Raw genomic sequence first — 19,706 nt, 5'->3', positions numbered from 1 at the left:
GTGTCCTTTTAGCATTTTGGTGCCAAATGCAATGGAAAGAAATTGTATTTTGGAACCTTTAGGGATGTTTCCTCTTGGAATTTGCCCCTCTGACTGGATTAAATTAATCTGAGAGCAGTATTTTCAGTTTTTGACAAAGCTATTGATATGAGCATTCATAAGCATTTTAACTTATGAGAGCTTCATTGTATAACACCCCCCCCCCCGGAACACCTTTTCTTTTCAAGATATTTCTGGCTTTCCTAAGATGCCCCAGAATCACACTTTTTAGAAGATCTACATTCTTTTTTTTTTTTTTTTTTAAGTTGGAGTCTCACTCTGTCACCCAGACTGGAGTGCAGTGGCCGCTCCCAGCCACCGCAGCCTCGACCTGCTGGGCTCCGGCGATCCTTCTGCCTCAGCCTTCTGAGTAGCCTGAATTACAGGCATGCGTGCATTCTGAATGTGAACTTGGTGTAAGAATCCAGAGAATTGAGTTTTTGAGACCAGTAGAGTGAAAAGGACCGAGCTGCCTTTTAGTCGATCCTTAGAAGTGTAGTGACTCTCACTTCCATGTGCTTTTGTCTTGTATGTGGCAGATCCTTATATATGAAGTATGGTTCTCTTAAGATAATTTTTCTAATTTTTACTAATCAGTTTTATAGTGAGAGTTTCCTACTACAAACAGTGGGTGCTACAGTGATTTTCTCTTTTGTGGTAGGAAACTGGAGACCACGTTTGTCAGAACCGGTACACAGTTGTGAAGAATGTGGGCTCTGAGTTAAATGGGGCTTGGGCTGATTGTTGGTTAGTAGCTAGCTTATTTATTTATTTTAAAATTAGCTTATTTGTTTAAATAAAACCTCAGACAAGTTACTGAACCTAAATAGATCTCAGTTTCCTGATAACGAAAAATGGAGATATTACTAGTACAGGCATACTTTGGAGATATTGTGGGTTCAGTTCTATACCACTGCAGTAAAGCAAATATCATCATAAAACAAGTCATAAATTTTTTTGGTTCTCCAGTGCATATAAAAGTTATGTTTACACTATATTGTAGTATCTTAAGTATGCGATAACATTATATTATTTATTTTTTTATTTTTATTTTTATTTTTTGAGTTGGAGTCTCACTCCATTGCCCAGACTGGAGTGCAGTGGCCGCTCCCAGCCACCGCAGCCTTGACCTGCTGGGCTCCGGCAATCCTTCCGCCTCAGCCTTCCAAGTAGCTGGAACTACAGACGCATGCTACCACACCCGGCTAATTTATTGATTTATTGTAGAGATGAGGTCTCACCAAGTTGCCCAGGCAGGTCTCTAACCCACGGGCTCAGGCAATCCACTCACCTCAGCCTCCCAAGGCGTGGGATTACAGGCTGAGCCACCGAGCCCGGCTAGCCTTATATTTTTTAAATGTACATACCTTAATTAAAAATACACTGCAAGGGGAGGGTGGGTGAGATTGGCAGTTGAGGGAAACTGCCAGGGGAGGGATTGGCATGCCTTATCAACAAAGGTATCTTCATAATGAACATTTGTATACCTAACCCTGAATTGTACCCCATATCATTAAAAAAAATACTCTATGCTTGTGCTTTTGAAGTATTTGTATCATGAGCCGGGCTTGGTGGCTCAACTTGTAATCACGCGCTTTGGGAGGCTGAGGTAAGTGGATTGCCTGAGCCTGCGGGTTCGAGACCCGCCTGGGCAAGCGAGACCTCATCTCTACAATAAATCAAAAATTCAGCTGGGCGTGCGCCTGTAATTCTGGCTACTCGGAAGGCTGAGGCAGAAGAATCACCGGATCCCAGCAGGTCGAGGCTGTGGTGGCCGGGAGCGGCCACTGCACTCCAGTCTGGGTGACAGAGTGAAACTCCAACTAAAAAATAAAAATAAATTAAAAAATTAAAAAATATTTGTATCATGATATATGAAATTAAAATGACCCTATTAAAAAATGATAATACTCTATTGCTAAAAAATACTAACAATCATCTGAGTCCTCAGCAGTTATAATCTTTTTGATGGTGGAGGGACTCTCCTTGATGATGATGGCTGCTGACTGATTAGGCTGGTGGTTTCTGAAGATTGGGGTGGCTGTGACAATGTCTTAAAATAATACAGTGACGTTTGCTCCATCAAATGACTCTTCCTTTCACAAAAGATTTCTTGGCAGCTTGCAGTGTTGTTTGATATTTTACCCACAGTAAAACTTCTTTCAAAATTGGAGTCAACTGTTCAAAACTTGCTGCTGCTTTATCAAATAAGTTTATGTAATATTCTAAATCCTTTGGTATCACTTCAACAATGTTCACAGTATTCAACAATGTTCACAATGTACACAGCCAAGTGTAATAAAATGAGAGGTGCCTAGAGCTAGAAGATTCCATCTCAAGAAACCACTCTTTGCTCAACCATAAGAAGCAACTTCTCATCAGGTCAAGTTTTATCATGAGATTGCAGCAATGTAGGCCCATATTCAGGCTCCATTTCTGAGTTTCTTTCTCATGCTGTTTTCACCACATCTGTAGTTACTTTCTCTACCGAAGTCTTTTTTTTTTTTTTTTTTTTTTTTGAGTTGGAGTCTCACTCTGTTGCCCAGGCTGGAGGGCAGTGGCACGCTCCTGGCCACCGCAGCCTCGACCTACTGGGCTCTGGCGATCCTTCTGCCTCAGCCTTCCAAGTAGCCGGAATTACAGGCATGCGCTGCCACGCCTGGCTGATTTTTTGATTTATTGTAGAGATGAGGTCTCGCCAATTTGCCCAGGCGGGTCTCCAACCCACGGTCTTAGGCAATCCACTCACCTCAGCCTCCCAAAGCGTGGGATTACAGGCTGAGCCACCGAGCCCGGCTTCCACTGAAGTCTTAAACCCCTCAAAGTCATCCATGAGAGGTGAAATCAGCTTCTTCTTTCTTTAAACTCCTGTTAATGTTGCTGTTTTGACTTTCTTCCATGAATCACAAATATTCTTAATGGCATCTAGAATGGTAAATCCTTTCTAGGAAGTTTTCAGTTGACTTTGCCCAGATCCATCAGGAATCACTGTCTATGTCTGCTGTAGCCTTACAACATGTATTTCTTAAATAATAATACCTGAAAGTCAGAATTACTATTTGATCCTTGAGCTACAGAATGGATGTTGTAGCAGCAATATTAATCCCTCTGTACATCCATCAGAGCTGTTAGGTGACCATATGCATTGTTAGTGAGCAGTAATATTTTGAAAGGTATCTTTTTTCCTGAGCAATAGGTGTCAATAGTGGGCTTAAAATATTCAGAAAACCATGCTGTTAAAAGGTGTTGTGCTGTCATCCAGGTTTTGTTTCATTTTTAGAGCTGAGTAGATTTAGCATTTTTTTTTGGAACTGTAAATGAACATTGACTTCTACTTAAAGTCACCAGGTGCAGTACTCCTAACAAGTACACTTGGCTTTGAAGCTTTTAAGCTTTGAGGGCAGACTTTTCTCCTCTCTAGCTGTGAAAGGCCTAGATGGTATCTGTTTCCAATAGAAGGCTGTTTCATCTCTATTGCGAACCTGTTGTTTAGTGTAGCTGCCTTCCATCCATGATCTTAGCTAGATCTTTCAGATAACTTGTTGCAGCTTCTACATCAGCACTCGCTGTTTCACCTTGTGCTTTATGTTGTGGAGATTGCATCTTTTCTTAAACCTCATGAACCAATCTCTACTAGCTTCAAACTTTTCTTCCATAGCTTTCTTACCTCTCTCAACCTTCATAGAATTGAAGAGGGTTAGGGCCTTGGTCTGGATTAGGCTGTGGCTTAAGGGAATGTTGTGGCTATTTTGATCTTCTATCCAGACTACCAAATGTTTTTCCCTATCAGCAATAAGACTGTTTCACTTTCTTATTATTCATGTGTTCACTCGAGTAGCACTTTTAATTTTCTTCAAGAACTTGCCCTTTGCATTCACAACTTGGCTAATTGGCGCAAGAGGCCTAGATTTTAGTCTGTCTTGGCTTTTGAAATGCCTTCCTCACAAAGCTTAATCATTTCTACCTTTTGATTTAAAGTGAGAGGATGTGCTGATTCTTCCTTTCACTTGAATAGAGGCCATTGTAGAGTTTTCTTTTTTTAAAATTTTTTATTTTAAAGATGTGAGGTACTTTTCAGGATTAGGTATACAAATGTTCATTATCCAGGTACTCTTGTTGATGAGGTGTCATTGTTGGGTTTTCAGTTGGCCTAGTTTCAATATTGTTGTGTCTTAGGGAATAGAGGAGCTCAAGGAGAGGGAGAGAGACAGGGAACAGCTGATGGATGGAACAGTCAGAACACATAAAACATTTATTGATTAAGTGAGTCATCTTATATGGGCATGGTTCATGGTGCCCCAAAACAATTACAATAGTAACATCAAAGATCACTGATCACCATAACATCATAATAATAATGAAAAAGCTTGAAATATTGCCAGAATTGTGACAGTGTGACACAGAAACATGAGGTGAGCACATGCTGTTGGAAAAATGACACTGTAGACTCGTTCTACACAGGATTGCCACAGACCTTTAATTTGTAGAAAGCACAATACAGTAAGTCCCCTACCATACAAACAAGTTCCGTTTTGAGAGCACATTCTTAAGTCCAGTTTGTTCATAAATCCAGCAAAGTTGGCCTAGATAACCCAGCTAACACCATAGGTTATACAGTACCAGCTACATCACTGCTGCTTTATGCTTGCTGCTGGACATTCTGGGCTTGAAGTAAAGATACTGCACTACTGTTTGCTGTACTCTGTACAGTACTGTACAATAAAGTACACAAAAGCACAACCACTTGTAGAGGATGCAAGCATGTGACATTGTTTGCCAGATACATTAACTAACTTACGTGATTGGATACGTGAATGCGTGTTCACATCTTTAAAGCTCACAACTTGACGGTGTGTATGTAGGGGACTTACTATATCTGTGAAGTACAATAAAGCCAAGTGTATAGAAAAAGATATGCCTGGAATAGCAAGGATTAATGACATTGATGAAGAGTATTTATCTGGCACATATTAGACGCTTCCTAAATGTTGGCTGTTATCATTATAATTAAAAGAATTAGTTGAGGTGGAAAGTGAGACTCTGACAGGTTGGGAGGGTTTTTGTCACTAAGCACAAACTTGGATGTATCTGCTGTTACTGCTCAGAAGCCTTTCTGACTTATGATTTTTGGCAGTATAGCAAATAGGTGAATTTGCTATATGATCTAGGTTTTGAATGAATAAGATTTGTTATAATTTATTTAAGGGCATTTGAGACAGGGACTTACATATATTTGATGATTAGGTGACATTTTCTTAGATGCTGGCTTTCCAGCACCAGTGTACATTTTATTCTTTTTTTTTTTTTGAGTTGGAGTCTCACCCAGGCTGGAGTGCAGTGGCATGCTCACAGCCACTGCAGCATCGACTTGCTGGGCTCAGATGATCCTTTCACCCCAACCTTCCAAATAGCTGGAACCACAGGTGTGTGTCACCACACCCAGCTAATTTTTTTCATTTATTGTAGAGACAAGGTCTTGCCAAGTTGCCCAGGCTGGTCTCAACCCCGTGGGCTCAGGCAATCCTCTCACCTCTACCTCCCAAAGTGCTGGGATTATAGGTGTGGGCCACCATGCCCTGCCCTTATTGTATTATTCTGACCTCTCCTTTCCCTGCCTACAGTGCTGAAGGAAGTCCAATGAACAGCAGCAATTTTAGTAGGAAGTTGAGCACTTTTAGGAATCTTGGTGGTTTTTCTGTCATTCCCTTCCAGTGTTGAAATTACTATTTGTTTCATAAAATATGTGGCTCCTGGATGACTTAGTTGCTTTTGGGGTTTTCTTTTTTCTCTGTCAGACTGATTTTTGGTCAACAGTTTGGTGCCAACTTTCAAATGTATTTAGCATTGTTCTAGGGAAGAAGAAGAGTCAATACTTTTAAAATGAAAAATGTGTACTAGGGCTTGGGGGCATTTGACAAAGATGAGGGCAGGAGGGAAAAAGTCCTCAGCCATTTTTTTCTTCTAGTAAATTTTCTTGTAGATTGATATTCAGTCCTGAAAATATGGCTACATGTTCTGATCGAGTGATTTAGAATGGAGAGAGTGGGTCTTCAGATGTCTTCTTTACAGTTTTTAGTGAGGGAAAGCCACCAAGGACCCACCTCCTTTCTGTAAACAAATACTTAGACTCACTTCCATATCATAATTTCGACCTTACACAGGCTGTCTTATGCATTGTCTCACAAGGTAGGCGTTTTAACTCTTAATTCCATTCTTCAGATGGGAACCCTGAGACCCGGACACCTGCCTGAGATCCTTTGATGTCTTTATAGGCTAAAACCCACCGAGGTTCCTGGTTTAGTCCTGTGCCTTTTCCTGAAAGATGTTTTTTAGAGATAGTAAATACTGTGCGCTTTACTCTCCTTAAAAATCTTTTAATCGCTCCCCACTGTTCACTGCATGAAGACCAAACTCAAAATAGCATGCACATTCCTTTAGGCTGTGACCCAGCTTCAGCCGTGTCTCTTACCTCTCTCTCTCTCATTACTTGCCTTTGTGTGTTTGCACCTTCTCTTCTTTCCTCTTCTCTGTCCTTATCCACTTTTGAACCACTAGAACCTAGAAGGATTGGCTTGGGCAGTCTCCCCTGCCTTCTTGCCCCTGTTGCTCTCCCTAGTTAGATGCCCCTCTTTTTTGCTGCCATAGCACTATGTCAGTACCTTTATTATAGCATTCTTTATGTTCTGATTGTAAAAGTGGGTTGATATTGTCTATTCTTCCTCCTGGACCGCAAGCTCCTGCTTATCTTGGAGTGTCTAGTACCTAGCACTTGGTAAGGATTCATTTAAATTATCTTTGTCTCTTATAAATGACCTTCCTGTCCATGTACAAACTTCAGCTGTCTCTAGAAGTATAGCATCTTCTGCTTTAAAAAAATGAAATAAGCCAGGCTTGGTGGCTCAGCCTGTAATCCCAGCACTTTGGGAGGCTGAGGTGAGAGGATTGCCTGAACCCGTGGGTTCGAGACCCGCCTGGGCAACTTGGCAAGACATCATCTCTACAATAAATCAAAAAATTAGCCGGGCTTGGCAGCGCGTGCCTGTAGTTCCAGCTACTTGGAAGGCTGAGGCGGAAGGATCAACGGAGCCCAGCAGGTCGAGGCTACGGTGGCCGGGAGCGGCCACTGCACTCCAGTCTGGGTGACAGAGTGAGACTCCATCTCAAAAAAAAAAAAAAAAATGAAATACATGGATATGTGTGTGTGTGTGTGTGTATGCATGTACATATATATCTTAGTTTGGAAATGACAGGGCCAAGTATGATGGAGTGTTGTTGTTTTTTTACATTTTTAAAGTTGCTTTCTGCTTTCCCCAGTGTGTGTTGAGGGTGGGGTATGTGTCACTACACTTAGAGAGATGGTGCAGGGAGTGTGGTGGTAGCAGCCAAGGAAAACTGTTCACGGGTGTTTTCATCAGTTGAATAATGGCAGAATCCCTTGAGGGCCTTGCTGTTTGGAGGCCTCATTTATCTTCACCCTACCTAAGACCTACATACTTGAGGTGGTATATTAGCATATACAGGTATTTGACTCTTCTCTGCCAATCTTACTTGTGAAGCGGTGTCTGTGACATTAGTTCCTAATCCTGTGGCACTAGATAATATTGTACATTGACCTGTTGGGTGACATTTGTGATTTCTGTATTTTTGCGGGGGTGGGTGCTCATGCAATCCTACCACCTCAGTCTCCTGAGCAGCTGGGACTGTAGGCATATACCACCATGCCTGGCTATTTTATTTTAATTTTTTGGTAGAGACAAGGTCCCAGTTTGTTGCCCAGGCAGATCTCAAGCTCCTGGGTTTAAGCGATCCTCTTACCTCAGCCTCCAAAAGTGCTGAGTTTACAGGCATGAGCCACTATGCCTGGCTTGTGGTTTCTCTATTGTTAATGCAGTTGATCCAAGTTAATATCTTTTTTGACAATTAGTAGAAACCTACTCTAGCTAATTTATGCCAACAAAGGGATTTATTATAAAAATACAAGTGTTACTCATGGAACTGTAGACCAAAGGTGTAACTGGACCTCTCAAAAGCTTGGAAAGCCATGGAAGTCGAAGTCATTATTGTTTAAGTGTCTAGAAGTCAAGCTTTTATCTCTTATATCCTCTTTGTGTGTCTATTCACTGCAGAACAGCTTTCTCTGCTTCCTCATATTTGTGGTCAAATTTAACAAGTGTGTAGTTTAAGCAGCCAGCTTCATTAGCATCTCTTAGCCCTTCAGCCAAATTATTAGGAGAGAGAAAATGATTAGTCCGATGTATGTGGGACCTTTATCTTTGTTAGTTTTTCTGTGAAGTTGACTGGGAAGGAAGTGGTTCACTCTAGGAAGTTGTGGAAGCAGGGTACAGTAGTTTGGGAAAACGGGGTTTTGGGTAGAACAGCATTCTAAAAGGTGTTTCCTGATTGTTTTGTTTCTGGAATGTAAAGAAAGAATTTCACTAATCATTTTAGGAATTAATGTAGGTAGTATGGAATCCTATAAATTCTTTCTACTGACATAACAATAGGCTAGTCTTCTCCAAGTTTGCTTCAGTGTTTGGACTGAATTACAACCACCAGTCAAGATTATCTTTATAGTTTTCTAACAGCTGGTTGAATAATGAATAGCTTTGTGCTCTCCTCAGAGAAAGATGATAGAACCTGTCAAAAATAATTGTGCTTTAATTTAGTTCTTTGCCAATGACAGATGATGAAAACTGTACCAATGACAGATGATGAACACTCTCAATGAGAATTTCTAAGTTACCAAAACACTCATAGCACTTACATATGCAAGAATAGTCACTCTTGCTTAAACCCTAGAGCAATGCTTTACAATTGTCTGGGGGAGCTTCTTACAAAACCTCCAAGGACCAGCCTGCATCCTCACACTCTGAATCTGTAGGCTGTGAGGGCCTAAAAGTCAGTATGGGTAACAAGCTTCCCACATAATCGGATGCACCCCAAGTTTGAGAAGCGCGACCAAAGAAGGACTTGATTTGTTGGCATCTCCTGGGATGGAAATTGTGTTTACCTCCAACATAGAACATGTTCAAAATGGCTCCTCAAGAAAATTGTGACATTCTTCTTCAGTCTCAAGATAGACTGAACCTACGTTTCTTCTAATACCATATTTCAGTCTAATTAACAAATTTAGAAAACTTTTTTCACCTAGAGCCTTCTACCAAAAACAAAAATAATTCAGTTTTACTTGTTGACAAAATTGGTTGTCATAGAATTTTCCACAGTCAGAATTTGAGTGATTGCTTCTCCCATAGTGTCATTTAACATGGTTTTTGTCCCACTGTTTCTTAATTGGTTGATTGCCATGGAAGCTCAAGCAGATGGAGGTTGACAAATGTTTTGGCAAGAATATTCATGGATGGTATGGTAGACTCCATGAGAAGGCCCACTGTGCTCTCCTTTTTGTTAACAGTTATTTATGATAATCACTTTGGTCCATTCCTTAAGGTTTGCTAATTATCTTTGAATATCGACTAAACACTGAACCCCAAATAGAGGCACTTGAATTTACTTTTACTGGGAAATAGTGACTCAGAACCTGGCCTTGATTCCCCATTAGAAGTGATTGCACCCCATTGACATTGCCTTGTGGTTTTAGATAACTTAGAAATGGGCACAGAATGTTCCAGCCGCCATTACTGAGCCCTGGTATGCTATAGTACAGATCAGTACTGAGTTGATACAGTCATATTTTCCAGGTCTTACATTTAAGTCTTTTACATATGTCCATTTTCTCTCAAGAACACACAGTCTTCCTTTGCTTTCTTTTTTTTTTTTGAGTTGGAGTCTCACTCTCGCCCAGACTGGAGTGCAGTGGCACGCTCCCAGCCACCGCAGCCTTGGCCTGCTGGGTTCCCATGATCCTTCCGCCTCAGCCTTCCAAGTAACTGGAACTACAGGCACGCGCTACCACATCCGGCTAATTTTTGATTTATTGTAGAGACGAGGTCTCGCCAAGTTGTCTGGGCGGATCTTGAACCCACGGGCTCAGGCAGTCTACTCACCTTGGCCTCCCAGAGTGCTGGGATTACAGGCTGAGCCACTGAGCCCGGACTTCTTTTGCTCTCAACCCTTGATTCTCACTGGGCAGAGCTGCTTTGCTTTGCTGTGTGATACTTCTACTTGTTCCTTTAGATAAGGAGTACCCACCTATACGCCCCCTTACCCTCTGGGTCAACTAATAGTTGTTGATCCTAAGTAATTAGTTTAATACGTTGACTATCCCTAACTTGTTGAAATTGTTTGTGTTCTTTTAGTTAAAAACACTTTTAAAAAGTAACTAGCTGCTGGGCATGGTGATTCATGCCTGTAATCCCAGCACTTTGGGAGGCCGAGGCGAGAGTATTGCCTGAGTTCAGGGGTTTGAGATCAGCCTGGGCAACTTAGTAAGACCTTGTCTCTACAAGAAATCATTAGCAGGGCATGATGGTGTGTGTCTATGGTTCCAGCTACTTGGAAGGCTGGGGTGGAAGGATCACCTGAACTCAGCAGATCATGGTTGTGGTGACTGTGAGCATGCCACTGCACTCTAGCCTGGGTGACAGAGTGAGAGTCCTACTCAAAAAAAAAAAAGTAACTAGCTTGTCAAGTAAACAAAAAGCTCCTAAAGGTATATGATATTTTAATTTGTAAGCTAAGAGCATGGCTTTATGTTATTCCTTTTGAAGCCTTAAACAAAGAAAAATATTATCCTTTGCTCTTCTCTTTTAGGAAATTCACACAAATGAAAAGGAAGTAACAGAGAAGGAAGAAACTCTTCACTTGTTGCCAGGTAACCGTCATGTTAGCATCATAACTCATGCAACTCAAAGCCAGTGATAAATTACATCATCCCTAGTCTTGCTATATATAAAACTCCTTTGTTTTCATTCTCTCATATGTAACGTAATGAGTTGGACAAAAATATCAAGGTCTTTAGTTCAGTAACTACACACCTGGATCTGAGTATTACAGCATCTGTAAAGAATTTTTCTTACTTCCTCCTCTCCCAAGCAGATGAAAATAAACCTGGGAAATTCTTACCTTTTTTACAAGCAAATAAGGCTTTTTTCAGATTATCCTACTTGGTCCCATCCAGGATGCTGGTACCCAGTCAGGAAAATCTTAGGCCCCCACAGACCCTTACATGTCCATACTCTCTTTCTACAGCCCAAGTCTGTACCTGCCCTTGAATAGGGCAACTGCTCATGCTCCCCAGCTTCTTAGGCCCAGCTTTGAGGGGGTGGCCTCTCTACCTGTTGGTCCATTTCTGCTTATGCATCTGGGCATATGTGTTGGGGATGCTGGGGTTTACCAACTCTGGAGCCTCCATAGCTTTGCTCTGCTGTCATAATGAAGGTGCCTGTATTCGTTGAATATTTCTGAGATGGAGGGCAGTGACTGTAGCTTAAGTTTTAATCACATCTGAGTTCAGGAACAGAAACTGCTTGGTGGTGTATCCTCTCCATATATGGGATATTCTGTGATATGTGTATTTAATTCTTTTTCCACTTTCTTTTTCCGAATCCAAACTAGCTTTTTTTTCATAAGTTTCTTAAGGAACATTTTCTCAAAGCAATAGAGGCCTAATTTTTTGTACTTTTTATTTTATTCCAGTTTATTGAGAGGCTATGAATCTCTACAGTTTATTGAGAGGCTATGAATCTCAGTGTCTGACTGAACCACCTTATTTGGTAAAATATATTGGAATCCTATAACTTTTTGAAGTTTTTAAATTTCAAAGGCTTTTTTCTACAATGACCTTAACTTTAATTCATAGCTCCTTTTGTTTTTCCTTTTCTTGGATTAATAGTTTCTGAAATTAATCTTATTTTTAGCTTAACATTAGGTCTATTTTCCCCTCTCCTAGGTTGCTTCACAGTCTCTTCTAGGTGTAGGTATGTAGTGGTAACTTCACAGTTAACTCCTCTGAGCCTCAGTTTCCTAAACTAGACAAAGATCATATCCGGCTCCCAAGTATCAAGATTCCAGACTGTATCTGTACAAACAAGTTGATCACTATTGGCATAGCATGCCATGTTTGCAAAGGGCCTCACCAGGAATGCTGTATTAGCTAGTACATGCTAAGTTCTGGTCTCCAGTACATGACTATGGGAGGGGCTGGCAGGTTTTAGGGAGTACCTCACTATTAAAAGCTGCTTCACATTGAGAGTTGAAAGCACAGGAAGGCTTGCTCACGTGTCTTCCACCTTGGACTTAGCTGAGGCACCTTTTCTGGGACTATTTTAAACCCTATTGAAGCCATGACTTCATTGTTTTCTTCAAACTCTGTGATCTCTCTAGAGGTTGGCCTAGTGACTAAGCCATCTTCTGGTATTTCCTTAGTGTTTTAGCCTGGGGTAGTTAAACCCTTGGAAGATGAAAAAAAAAGAAAGAAGGAAAAGAAAAACCATCATAATATATGTCCCTTCTGAGTGTCTGACACTCTTCTTTATTTTTATATTGAAAGCTAGACTCAATAAATTTTGAGCCAAAAAGTAAATTTAGAGAACTTAAAGGAGATATTCAGAGGGAGATTCTGAGTGGAAATGGTTGGTTATCTGTTGGAGCAGAAAATTTCTTTTCTTTTTCCTTGCGAAGCATTTACACTAAGTTTTTTATTTCTCTCATAGTCTACACTTTTTCTTGCCCTCATGAGCTTTTCTGCTTCTAGGGAGCAAAGAATACCTGCCTAGCCCCCAGTTCTAATCTTTTTTTTACTCTAAAGAGAAGTACTCTGTCTCCGGCAGCCACAGCTTCTCGTGTGGACTGGATGCTGCAGGGGAGGTGACACACTGACAGGAAATACTTTCAACTAAGAAAAAGAGGAAACCGCTTTTTTCCCCCCACAAACCTCTGACCTCCTTTTTCCTCCTGGTGTGGAACCAGAACAGGGTGGCTATGCTGCGGAAGCTGTAGCACCTTTTATGACTAAGGATGCTGCCCAGAAGCCAAGGAGCTAGGGAGACACCCCTGCTTTCTCTGAGAATTCTTGTGTTAGAAGTTATCCCCTCTCACAGGAAAGTAGGCTTGAGATCTGCATTCTGGGACATACTGGTGAGCCTGCCTGCTCATTTAGGGTATTGCTTCTATGGAACATCTGCTTGGGTCAAAGTAATGAAAACACTAGGATCTATGCTTGAAAGTACAGCTGAGATCATTGCCACCTGTTTGGGAACTTCCATTATTCCCAGTGAGAGGACAAAGAAATATCCTGCATGAAGGTATATCAGAGCCATATTTATTTCACTGATTGATGGTCCCCACTCTACCTCATCTTCTCTCCTAGTTTTGTAGCCATGCCATACTGAGAAGTGCTGCATTGTATTGCATGTTCATCCTTATGTCAATAAGACTGGAAAGCTTTTAATGTTTACCTGCTATAAGCTCCCGAAGGACTCTAAGGAGAACTTGTTTTGGCTTCCACCAGGTGAACAGCTGCTTTGTGAAGCCAGTACAGTACTGAAGTATGTCCAGGAAGATTCCTGTCAGCGTGGAGTCTATGGGAGACTTGTCTGCACAGACTTCAAGATTGCTTTCTTGGGTGATGATGAATCTGTACTGGATAATGATGTACGTACGAGCTACATTTGGTGGAGTTTGGGGAAACAGTACAGTTGTGGCTGTTGTCTTTTATTCCCAGCTTCTCAATTATTCCACTTCCCCAACACACATAAATACAAACAAAAGACAGAAGTCCTTCTCATCACTGACCTGCTCTCTGTCCTTCAGGGTTCCCTTTTAGTGATAGAACCATTTAGAAATTTCCCACTTGTATCTTGTTCTGTGCTGGCTTGCGTTTTTTTTTTTTTTGAGTTGGAGCCTCACTCTGTCATCTAGACTGGCATGCAGTGGCTGCTCCCAGCCGCTGCAGCCTCAACCTGCTGGGCTCTGATGATCTTTCCGCCTCAGCCTTCCGTAGCTGGAACTACAGGCATGTGCTTCCACACCCAGCTACTTTTTTATTTTGTTGTAGAGATGAAGTCTCGCCAACTTGCCCAGGCGGGTCTCGAACCCGCGGGCTCAGGCAGTCAACTCACCTCAGCCTCCCAAAGCGCTGAGATTACAGGCTGAACCACCAAGCCCGACTTCTGGCTTGCTTTTTTTTTTTGAGTTGGAGTCTCACTCTGTCACCTAGACTGGAGTGCAGTGGCTGCTCCCGGCCACCACAACCTCAACCTGCTGGGATCTGGCCATCCTTCCGCCTCAGCCTTCCAAGTAGCTGGAACTACAGGCGTGTGCTACCACACCCGGCTGATTTTTTGATTTATTGTAGAGATGAGGTCTCGCCAAGTTGCCCGGCGGGTCTCGAACCCGCGGGCTCAGGCAGTCCACTCACCTCAGCCTCCCAAAGGCGTGGGATTACAGGCTGAGCCACCGAACCCGGCTTCTGGCTTGCTTTTAACCTCATAAGTTGACTATCAACTTTTTCTTACTCTCTTTTATATTTCAGTGCATTTCTATCACTCATTGGAATAGCATCTCCCAAATATACTAGTTCCCCATGTTTTCTTTATACTAAACTTTTCCTCAAATTCAGGAGCTGAGTTCAATAATGAAACTAATGGTGAATGCAGCCTTTGAACTTGGGTTCACTTTATGTTTAATTTGACCCTAGTAGCAGTATCCTTGTGAGATTTGTCCCTGCTCATCAAGAATGAGTAGTTAGGTAAGGAGAGAACTGCCCATACCACCAGGAGAGTATGTTAGTGGAAACCCAGCCAAGGCATTTCTGGCCCCAGTATGCCAGCCATCTTGGACCACGCTTGCTTTTAAATAGCAGCATTAGTGCTGCCTCCTTTGTCTTGTCTTGGGCTTGGTTCACAGTCCTGTCCAAAAACAGTATTTACTAGAAACTTGAATCTCCCAGTGTTTTCGTCCTAAAGCTGGCTTCAGTTAGCTCTGTCAATCTTCTATTCACATTTGTGTGGAGAAATGTTAACCTGCAGGTCACTTCCCCATACTTCTCAGCGTGATCGTGTGTAGCATGGTGGATTTGCCTAGGAGCAGCCCAGAAATGGCATGTCTTGCCCGGGTTTGGAAAATGAATGCTCACAGGCTTTTCTCACACACTGCCATCATCACTTTCTTAGGGATATAGCTACATTTTCTTTTTTTGTTTTTGTTTTTCTTTTTTTGTTTTTTTGAGTTGGAGTCTTACGCCTTTGCCCAGGCTGAAGTGCAGTGGCACACTCATGTCACCCCAGCACCGACCTGCTGGGCTCCAGCAATCCTTCTGGCCCAGCCTTCCAAGTAGCTGGAACTACAGGTGTGTGCTACCACGCCCGGCTAATTTTTTTTCTTTAATTGTAGAGATGAGGTCTCGCCAAATTGCCTGGGCTGGTCTCAAACCCGTGGGCTCAGACAATCCATTCACCTCGGCCTCCCAAAGTGCTAGGATTACAGGCTGAGCCACCAAGTCCAGCCCCCTGTTTTTCTTAATATGCAATTGGAGAATGGTGAGTTGCTCATCCTATGAATGTCTAATGGTGCACAGAGAAGTCACAGTTGTTTCCTTTTGAATCTTCTAGGAAACTCAATTTAAGAATAAAGTTATAGGAGAAAATGATATTACACTCCATTGTGTTGATCAGATTTATGGAGGTAAGTATCTGTTTTCCCTTGGGGTAATGCCAGCCTTTGAAAGTGTAGCTGATAATGATTGATATTTTTATGGCAATTTATAATTTACTAACATTTTTTCATCACATTATCTTGTTTTAATCAGTTTTATGGATGATAAATTCAGATGTAAAGTGGCTTGTTTGGAGTCACTTAGCTGGAAGAACTTGGACTTGAACTTGGAACTTGTTCTTTCTAATACTCCACCCATTGCCATTATATATTAGATGCTGGTCATGCTTTTTGCTATCAGCGTTAGCTGTGTAGGTTTTACTTTACTGGCTGCTCTGATAAAGGTCTATTGTATTGCACTGGGATGTCTTTTCTGCTGACTAAACAAACCTCTCTTGCCAAGCCTCTCTCTGTTTCACTTCTCTATTTTCATATTCAGGGCATCTTCAGAAATCATTTTGTAACCATTTATGATGTTCTTAATACCAGTAAGTGCTGAGTCGGTCCAAATCCTGGGACAGTGAGGAACATGTCAGTAGGGATCCTAGCCCAAAACCCAGAAACTGACTCTGAGTTGGAGTCTCACTCTGTCACCCAAACTGGAGTGCAGTGGCCACTCCTGGCCACCACAGCCTCGACCTGCTGGGCTCAGGCAATCCTTCTGCTCAGCCTTCCAAGTAGCTGGAACTACAGGCACATGCTACCACGCTTGGCTAGTTTTTGATTTATTGTAGATATGAGGTCTCTTCAAGTTGCCCAGGCGGGTCTTGAACCTGCGGGCTCAGGCAATCCACTCACCTCAGCCTCCCCAACCGAGGGATTACAGGCTAAGCCACCTACCCCAGCTCCTTTCATCCTTTATACTTTCAGCTTTTGAGCTTGGTTTTCTTTAGCCCAGTGGAATCAATTCTGCCATGGCCAGTCTATTTTGGTCTAGTGCTTACACCAATGGAATGAAGAACTCTGACTGCTCAGAGAGCCAGAGTCCCCCTGCTGGACAGGCCTGGGCTTCCTCTGACAATCATTCAAAAGGCAGACTTTTCCTCTCATTTTTGAGAGGTATCCTTAGAAGGTACTTTTTCTCTCATTTTTGAGAGGTATCCTTAGAAGGTAATACCCCAACTTGTTTCTTTAGCATTAACTTATTTCCATATAACATAATTTCCCTCCCTGGTTTCATTGTTGATCTGTAGTATTTGATGAGAAAAGAAAAACTCTTTTTGGACAACTGAAAAAATACCCTGAGAAGCTCATCATCCACTGCAAAGACCTCCGAGTGTTCCACTTTTGTTTGAGGTACACAAAGGAAGAAGAAGTCAAAAGGGTAACTAGTTGCATGTGTTTTTAGGTTTTATTTCCCATCGGGCTTTCCCTCACTAGTTCTAGTTTTTGCTTGTATTGCATGATGGTTGAGGGGGAGACTTTCACTCTATAAACTTGAAATTGGTTATGATCCCATATTCACTGATTTGAATGTGAGAGGCAATTTGGTAAAGCATGCCTGTGTGTCATCTTGGCACACTTAATCCTTCAGTTAACAATGTTTTGATTCCCAGAGTCACTACAGGGTAGGAGGCAGTAAACCAAGTCAGAAGCCAGTGGGAAAAGGGAAGAATGCAACAGCTAAAAGTTTATCCCTCTTCCCCCACCTCTGACCGACTTTCCAACAGACAGTAGAAGTGATTTCCAACTCCTATGAGTAAATGAGTTTACCTCTGGGAAGTGGTGGTTGTGCATGAAAGGAAGAGGTGCACAGGTCAAATGAGCAAAGCCAAATCATCTGCTATGCTTTTGGAGATTAAGTAAACTTGATCTCCTGCTTGCCACAGTGAGTTAGGATATGTAGCTAGGTATATTCAGAAAGTAACTGTATCAGTGTGATGTTCCTTATAACTTCCAAGATTTGGGTATTGAAGACCTCAAACTTGCCACTCTCATGGTAAGTACATCAGGGAAACCTAACAAGAAGCCAGTTCGTGTATATTTTCTTGGGCCACAGTGAGTTTGCACATGTACAGGTAACTCCTTCATTTTCTTTCAGATAATGTAGTAGTTCAGTCAGAATAATAAATATGACTAGCCGGGCTCGGTGGCTCAGCCTGTAATCCCACGCCTTGGGAGGCTGAGGTGGGTGGATTGCCTGAGCCCGTGGGTTCGCGATCTGCCTGGGCAACTTGGTGAGACCTCATCTCTACAATAAATAAAAAAAAACTAGCTGGGTGTGGTAGCGCGCACCTGTAGTTCCAGCTACTTGGAAGGCTGAGGCGGAAGGATTGCCAGAGCCCAGCAGGTCAAGGCTGCGGTGGCCGGGAGCGGCCACTGCACTCCAGTCTGGGCGACAGAGTGAGACTCCAACTCAAAAAAAAAAAAAATTAAAAATAAATAAATAAATAAATATGACTGGTATCTATTCACGATATGAAAAGAGTGGTATGAGTGTAGAAAATTTCTTGAGAAACTAGAAACTTCAGTTTGAACAATACTTTTTTAAAAATTTATTGTAGAGACAAGGTCTCGCCAAGTTGCCCAGGCTGGTCTTGACCTGCAGGCTCAAGCAATCCACTCACCTCGGCCTTCCAAAGTGCTAGGATTATAGACTGAGCCACCGAGCCCAGCCAAATAATTATTATTTTTTTTTTTTGAGTTGGAGTCTCACTCTGTCGCCCAGACTGAAGTGCAGTGGCCACTCCCAGCCACCACAGCCTTGACCTGTTGGGCTCTGGCGATCCTTCCGCCTCAAGCCTTCCAAGTAGCTGGAACTACAGGCGTGCGCTACCACGCCCAGCTAATTTTTGATTTATTGTAGAAATGAGGTCTTGCCAAGTTGCCCAGGTGGGTCTCGAACCCACAGGCCCAGGCAATCCACTCACTTCAGCCTCCCAAAGGCACGGGATTACAGGCTGAGCTACCGAACCCGGCTTGAACAATCATTTTAATCAAACATACTTTTGTTTGGCATAGTCGACAAACTGAAAGCATGATAGATTGATTTCTTTCCCTTGTCTTTTAGAAGAAGGTCTCGTGTGTGTGTGTGTGTGTGTGTGTGTTTGTCAGAGTCTCACTCTGTTGCCCAGGCTGGTGTGCAGTGGCACACTCATGGCCACCACAGTGTGGACCTGCTGGGCTCAGGTGATCTTCTGCCTTCTAAGTAGCTGGAACTACAGGTACATGCCACCATGCCCAGCTAACCTTTTTGATTTATTGTAGAGACAGGGTCTTGCCATGTTGTCCAGGCTGGTCTTGAACCCCATAGGCTCAGGTAATCTTCTTGCCTCTGCCTCCCAAATGCTGGGATTACAGGCGTGAGCCACTGCACCCAGCTAGAAGAAGGTCTTAAAGGTCACAACAAGTGGGTCAGAACAGCTAAGTGTCTTGGTTATTATCTGATCAGCCTTAAGTCTTTGACAGGTCAGATATTTTAGAGTATCTGACTTAATATGACATTTAAGTTTTTTGTCACTTTTTTTTCTTTGAGGCAAGGTCTCACTCTGTCACCCAGGCTGGAGTACTGTGGCACAATCATAGCTCACTGCAGCCTTGAGCTCTTGGGCTCAGGTGAACCTTCTGCCTCAGCCTCCCAAGTAGCTGGGACTATAGGCGCATGCTACCACACCTGAGTAATTTTTCTATTGTTTTGTAGAGATGGGAGTCTCCACTTTGTTGCCCAGATTGGTCTTGAACTCCTGACCTCAAGCAGTCTTCCTGCTTTGGTCTCCCAAAGTGCTGGGATTACAGGTGTGAGCCACCATACCCGGCAGCGCTTTGTTTTTAAGAAATTAGACTGTTCTTAAAATATTCTTAGAAATTCAGAGTTCTTAGAAAACTTGACAAAATGATTAGTATTCTGTTGATTTGGCATTATTTGAAAAGCTAACATCATAGATAAAATAAGAATCAATGTATAGTCCATCAGAGCCCCATTTGCATGACTGAGACCTAGACATTTTGACTCTTGTCTGTCTTAGTGTTTATCTTTCAAAAGCATAACTATATCCTTTGATTGGTTACTTTCTAGATTGTCAGTGGCATTATTCATCATACCCAGGCTCCTAAATTGCTTAAACGATTGTTTCTGTTTTCTTATGCAACTGCTGCACAAAACAATACAGGTAAGT

The 19,706-nt window shown here is 42.3% G+C and overlaps 1 protein-coding gene across 1 annotated transcript in view; it reads left to right on the top strand.

Moving 5' to 3' along the window:
* The first annotated feature begins 4,853 nt into the window (after window positions 1-4,853).
* Window positions 4,854-19,706, top strand: part of MTMR12 (myotubularin related protein 12) — a 56,840-nt gene continuing 41,987 nt past the window's right edge. Inside the window, exons 1-6 of the mRNA XM_008057175.2 lie at window positions 4,854-4,889; window positions 10,750-10,810; window positions 13,448-13,590; window positions 15,549-15,621; window positions 16,785-16,915; window positions 19,607-19,700. Coding sequence (XP_008055366.2) covers window positions 4,854-4,889; window positions 10,750-10,810; window positions 13,448-13,590; window positions 15,549-15,621; window positions 16,785-16,915; window positions 19,607-19,700 — 538 coding nt within the window. The remainder of the gene's footprint in view (window positions 4,890-10,749; window positions 10,811-13,447; window positions 13,591-15,548; window positions 15,622-16,784; window positions 16,916-19,606; window positions 19,701-19,706) is intronic.

The sequence above is a fragment of the Carlito syrichta genome, unplaced genomic scaffold (genome assembly GCF_000164805.1).
Source record: "Carlito syrichta isolate Samal-C Ts95f unplaced genomic scaffold, Tarsius_syrichta-2.0.1 Scaffold302842, whole genome shotgun sequence".
NCBI lineage: Eukaryota > Metazoa > Chordata > Mammalia > Primates > Tarsiidae > Carlito > Carlito syrichta.
The sequence above is the reverse complement of the archived record's forward strand: the minus strand, read 5'-3'. Positions and strand labels throughout refer to the sequence as shown.